Genomic DNA, 6,267 nt, shown 5'->3' with positions numbered 1-6,267 from the left:
CAATACTACTACCATTCCCTTTACTACTACTACTATTAGTATGAACTACTACTTCTACCATCAGCACTACTACTACTAGACTACTACAATACTACTACTACTACTACTTCTACTACCAATAGTACTACTACTACTTCCTCTACTACTACTTCAACTGCAATAACCACTAATACTACACTACTGTTGTTATTACCACTAATACACTACTACTTCTACTACTACTACTACAGATACTACCACCACCACCACTACTACTGCAACTACTAACATGATTACTACTACTACCACTTAAAAAACTAGCCTCTTTGTCTCTGTGACGGACATCCAATAAACATCTTTTTTTCCTGGTTACCTGGAAGACCGGCCCCTTCTTATCTAGCGTATGATTGGTTGTCTGGAGTAGCAACAGTAGCACCATGACAGTACAGCTGATGGTACTTCAAAAACACCTTCAGGGCTCTGAACGAACACTGTGGTTTCTCTCTGTGTACTCACACGCTGCCTGTTACTGTCTCTTCTCTTTGGAACAGCTCTACAAAAAGCTAACGGATGTACGTAGCGTGCGAGCTAACCGCGGATACATTAACTAACCTAAAGTTGATGAAACCTTTGTGAGAGTAAATGTTGTCAGTTCCTCCTCTTTACTCCTTCTCTCATTGACCTTTACAGCAGTCTTCCCTCTCTCTACGTGCTCCGTCTCTCCAGTCTCCTCCTGTTCCAGTCTGAATCTGAACCACATCGACTACAGTACAGCCGACTGTGAAATTATAACCATCACTGCGCTCCACTGACAATAACAGATTACCTACTAAAGATAATGTCCACCTCTCCCTCCGTGCACGTCCACTCGTGCCCATCTGATGTGTTTCACTACGCAACATCAGCTCCATGAACGCCAAATACACACTCACACACACACTTCCTGCCATGGTTGATTTTACTGCTGCAGGGCGGATGATGCAATGTGCTGATCAGCAGGAAGTCTTCATGTTGGGTCTTTGTTAATAATAGAACATAGAGGACGGTCTAGACCTGCTCTGATTGGCTCTATAGAAAGGTTGTTTGGTTTCTCACCGATAACGAACGCCTCTTTGAAGGTGGTCCCGGTGACGTTGTACCACGGCGGTCTCCCAGCGGTGTAGATGGTCCGTTTGTTGGTCCTCAGCAGAGGAGGCTCCGTCTTAGACCGGCTTGTGGTCCGTTTTTGTGGCGATAAAGACGGGGTCAAAGGGCAGCGGGGGATACAGTTTGAGATGCTGTCCAAGGAGTCGTCTCCACTCCCGCTGAAAGAGAAGAGAGACAGATGGGGAGATCAGAGAGCAGCAGCTGGACTCTAGAGTACTGGTTTGGTTTGCTGGTCTCTATTTACTGGACTTCAAATAGAGGACACAGAAACCAGGTTCAGTGTAGTTCCATCTGTAGCAAGAAGACTCCTGATTGGTCAGAAAGTTTATGATGAGTGTGATTTATTTCCAGGGACCAGGGGAGGGAATGTAAGTCTAAAGAGTGAACCTTGAACCCCTTTTTAGAATGAAGTCATGATCTTCTCTGATCAGACGTGGATCTGTTCTGGTCCCTGAGGTCTGCAGCCTTCATGGTCCCTTGTTGAATTGTCTGTATGGCGCCTGCCATCAGATTTGCCCTGTAAGCTCATAGTTGGCCCCGCTCCTGCTGCTCCAGAACAGGCATTTAAGTCGTTTTGTAGAATCTGCAGGTTCAGAGAGGCTAACTGTCAGACCTACATTTTTAAAACTGCCAATTATCTTATCAGTCCAGCAGGTCCTCCTTTCAAACCTCTTGTGGACCTGCAGATCCTCCTCTGTCCTGCAGAGAGATAAGAGATATCAGTGCACTCCAGAGTCTCCGTGTTCTCTCCACAGCGATGCTGTCGGTGTGTCTGAGGGGGAGGGAGGAAGAACTAGCCAAACCCTCCCCAGGAAATCACACCGCTGCCCCTGGACACAGCACAGGGCGGGGGCCAACGTTCACATGAGTAAGGCTGTCATCATGTGGCTCAGACATTCAATGAAAAACACCCATTGTTACAGTATTAACAGGGTTCGTACACTTCTTTCATGGTCAAATTCAAGTACTTTTCCTGGACTTTTAAAGCTGCTGTGAGGAACTTTTGTTTTGTATCGATTCTGGCGCCCCCTTGTGGACAAAGTGATACCTCCTATCTCTTGTCCTGTACATGCAAAAGTAGTGTTTTCAACAAAAGCCTCATCCTGTTGTCTTTTAGCAGTCAACTTTATCAGGCAATGTGATTATTTTCCACGAATAAAGGCTGTTTCTGAAGTGAGATGTCCATCATCTGGTCTGACACCTACCCCCTCAGGGCGGTTTCAGGCATCAAAAATGACAACAGAGAAGGTGCCAGTGTTGTTGCTGATGGTCTTGTTTGCTATTGAAGGTCATAAAGAGGCATCAGTATCATTTTCAGTCTGTTTCTCAGCCAGTTCAAAACTTCTCACAGGGCCTTTAAGGTCAATTTTCAAACTTTTCAAGTACTACTTTTCAAGACATACAGTAAGAGAGGCATGAAGATTTGCACTGGGTGGTCCAAGGTATTTTAGCTGTAGTCGTGTCATTTTAAGACCTTAGGGCACATCAGCCTGATGCTTTTTTAAGGAGAAATCGTTTCATTTTTTCATCTTTCCTTCTGTTAAAATGTATATTGTTATTCAAACTGTTATTAATAAGCCTTCAATGTAGGTTACTGTTTTAAGGGTTGATGGTAGGGATGCACCAAAAATTCGGCCACCGAAAAATTTCGACCGAAAATGGCCCAAAAGTGCAGGAGAAGGAGAACAGAGTGCAGAATAAAGGACTGGTCTCTCTGAACCAGATGAGGGGCAGGCACCCTGGTTGTCTGATGTGTTCAATGAGATCCTTGATGTTAGTGGTTAGTACACAGTCAGAGCCAGAAATGCAACTGTACTAATAATTGTCATAATGATTCATTCTGCTGTTTCAGTGTTTCGGTTTTCGGTCTTGGTTTCCTCATTTTCGGTTTCAGCCAAGAATTTTAATTTCTGTGCATTTCAGACACACCTGTTACTGGTAAGTCACATAAAGGCACCATTATTCATTTCTGCCTGTTTTAGAATGATTCAAGAACTCCTCACAGGATCATACCTGGCTCTAGGACCTGCATCACATGGGATTCAGTGCAATAGAGGACATGACATGAATATTATTCTGATATGATTCTTGGAAGGAAAGCTCTGCCCTCAGCTGGACCACATCCTGGTTCAGTCACACTGACACGTCTGCAGACCTGATCCCACACAGACACCTGATCCCACACAGACACGTCTACAGACCTGATCCCACACAGACACGTCTACAGACCTGATCCCACACAGACAGATCTACAGACCTGATCCAAAACAGACACGTCTACAGACCTGATCCCACACAGACACCTGATCCCACACAGACACGTCTACAGACCTGATCCAAAACAGACACGTCTACAGACCTGATCCCACACAGACCCCTGATCCCACACAGACACGTCTACAGATCTGATCCCACACAGACCCCTGATCCCACACAGACCCCTGATCCCACACAGATCCCTGATCCCACACAGACACATCTACAGACCTGAACCCACACAGACCCCTGATCCCACACAGACCCCTGATCCCACACAGATCCCTGATCCCACACAGATCCCTGATCCCACACAGACACGTCTACAGACCTGATCCCACACAGATCCCTGATCCCACACAGATCCCTGATCCCACACAGACACGTCTACAGACCTGATCCCACACAGACACGTCTAAAGACCTGAACCCACACAGACCCCTGATCCCACACAGACCCCTGATCCCACACAGACACGTCTACAGACCTGATCCCACACAGACACGTCTACAGACCTGATCCCACACAGACCCCTGATCCCAGACAGACCCCTGATCCCCCACAGACCCCTGATCCCACACAGACACGTCTACAGACCCCTGATCCCACCCAGACCCCTGATCCCACACAGACCCCTGATCCCACATACACCTGATCCCACACAGAGACCTGATCCTACACAGACCCCTGATGCTATACAGACACCTGATCCCACAGACACCTGATCCCACCTGATCCCACACAGACACGTCTGCAGACCTGATCCCACACAGAACCCTGATCCCACACAGACACGTCTGCAGACCTGATCCCACACAGACACGTCTGCAGACCTGATCCCACACAGAACCCTGATCCCACCTGATCACACACAGACACGTTTGCAGACCTGATCCCACACAGACACGTCTGCAGACCTGATCCTACACAGACACGTCTGCAGACCTGATCCCACACAGACACGTCTGCAGACCTGATCCCACACAGACACCTGATCCCACACAGACACCTGATCCCTGCACATCCTGAGAGCTACGTGTCCTGAATGAGAGGTAGAGATACCCTTGTTTGCTAAAACCATGGGTGTTGGGACCAAACAGACACATTTAATGTAACTTTAATAATACTTGTAGGTAAATGACTCCATATCATGAAGGGAGATAATATTATACTGCATTAAAAAGGTTGTCTTGTTCAGTTTTGAGTATAAACAGTCAGATTTCCACTATAAACAGACCGTTAGTGGATCATCTGCAGCAGGAGGATGATATTTAATGTCAACAGAACCACAGAAAGGTATAAAAACAAACTAAAGTCAGTGACCTGTGTCTTTAAACAGAGACATATTGATCCTTATTGTCTTATAGATCTTTATCCATCAGTCTGTTCCTCTTTGTTGCTGCAGACACACATGACAGTAGAAGCTAGCAGCTAGCAGCGTCAGCTAGCTAAACATGTCCCAGTCTCCCTTTAATCTCCACAGTTTCACACATGTCGGTCTCAAAGGTTCCTCCTTCAGGATCTTTACCTGTCGGACCTGGACATGGACCGGTCCTCGTCCGGTCCCCCCTCTGGTTTCGGTTCTTCTGGTTTGCTGTCGCTGCTTGTTGTCTCCATGTCGGCTCAGGTCTGCGCGCGGCGCGGAAACCAAACACTGGGAGCGTCATGACGTCAGGGGGAGCACGTAAACTGGTGGTGTGTTTAAGGTAATCGGACACATTTTTCCCCAAGTCTTATCCCGCACCCTTGAAGTAGGAAATCGGATATTTATATGTGTTGTGTTGTGTTGGACACAATATAAATATTTTACGGAGTCCCTGAAGTTCTTCACTGTATACGTTTTAATTACTTTTTACATTATACACATATACTGACACATATAAAACTGAATTTCCCCCTTGGGAGATGAATAAAGTACATTATATTCTGTACACCCTAACAACAAACAAACAAATAAATGAAACAAAAACAGATAAATCCCTGAAGTCCGAAAAAGTTTCATTTTCATATTGTGCTCACAAGTTATGGTCTTGTGGGAGCAATTAATTATCTCGAGTCCATAAGATCCTATCAAATTAGTTATTTGATAGGATGTTCCAACAAGATAATCATTTATGCACACTAAATAATTATTGGTGCACACTATAATAACTTGTTCCTACAAGATAATTATTCTGTGCTCAAGTTATTTTCTTTTGTACACAATATAGAAATAAGAACACTTTTATGACCTCAGGGGCTCTGTAATATTCAGACAAAAATCTGTAAAGAAAAAAAAAATGCAAACAGCTCTAATTCACTAATTTGGATACAGGATGTCACACAAAAATGTTGCTGATTTGTTTATTTGAATAGTTTCTTTAAATAATCTAAATAATTATGAATAAGCCTTAAAAAGCAGGAACATGGAATATTTTTTTTGTTCTGTGGAAAATACTGTTCAACATATTGCTACATCACAAAATATACTTCACTCTTTTTTAAAGCAACTTTCTGCAAAATTAAAATAAAATAACAGGCTGATTAAATCAGATAGGTATTTTAACTTGACTGGATTGACGTTTCTCCCACTCTCCCAGTAGAACGTGAACGCAGCATGAGCGCCGTCCGAATGAATGATCGGTCTGACAGAATCACAGATCCATCATATCTCCTTATTTGATTTTATCTTGTAATATATTGTTTTCAAAATTTACTTGAAAATAAAACCATGCAATAAATCAGTTATTATTATTTTTTGAAGTCTAAAGACATTTACTGATATAAGTCATATATATTGTGATATGTTTTCACATTAAAAGCAACATATATGCATCAATAACAAGAAAAACGCATCTTAAACAGACCTGTATTTACAGAGATAAAGAAAATAAACGTGACTTCTAG

The 6,267-nt window shown here is 43.9% G+C and overlaps 1 protein-coding gene across 2 annotated transcripts in view; it reads right to left on the bottom strand.

Annotated features, from left to right (window-relative positions):
- Positions 1 to 5,043, bottom strand: part of si:ch211-243j20.2 (uridine-cytidine kinase-like 1) — a 38,263-nt gene extending 33,220 nt beyond the window's left edge. Inside the window, exons 1-2 of one of the 2 annotated variants that reach the window (XM_034699948.1) lie at positions 4,910 to 5,043; positions 1,075 to 1,283 (exon numbers count right to left, since the gene is read on the bottom strand). In XM_034699948.1, coding sequence (XP_034555839.1) covers positions 1,075 to 1,283; positions 4,910 to 4,998 — 298 coding nt within the window. In that variant the 5' untranslated portion in view covers positions 4,999 to 5,043. The remainder of the gene's footprint in view (positions 1 to 1,074; positions 1,284 to 4,909) is intronic. The other variant, XM_034699949.1, reaches the window with a different exon arrangement.
- Between the last annotated feature and the right edge of the window lie 1,224 nt (positions 5,044 to 6,267).

This window comes from Notolabrus celidotus, chromosome 13 (genome assembly GCF_009762535.1).
Source record: "Notolabrus celidotus isolate fNotCel1 chromosome 13, fNotCel1.pri, whole genome shotgun sequence".
Lineage (NCBI taxonomy): Eukaryota > Metazoa > Chordata > Actinopteri > Labriformes > Labridae > Notolabrus > Notolabrus celidotus.
Note: the sequence above shows the minus strand (reverse complement) of the source record. Positions and strands in the feature narration are given on the sequence as shown.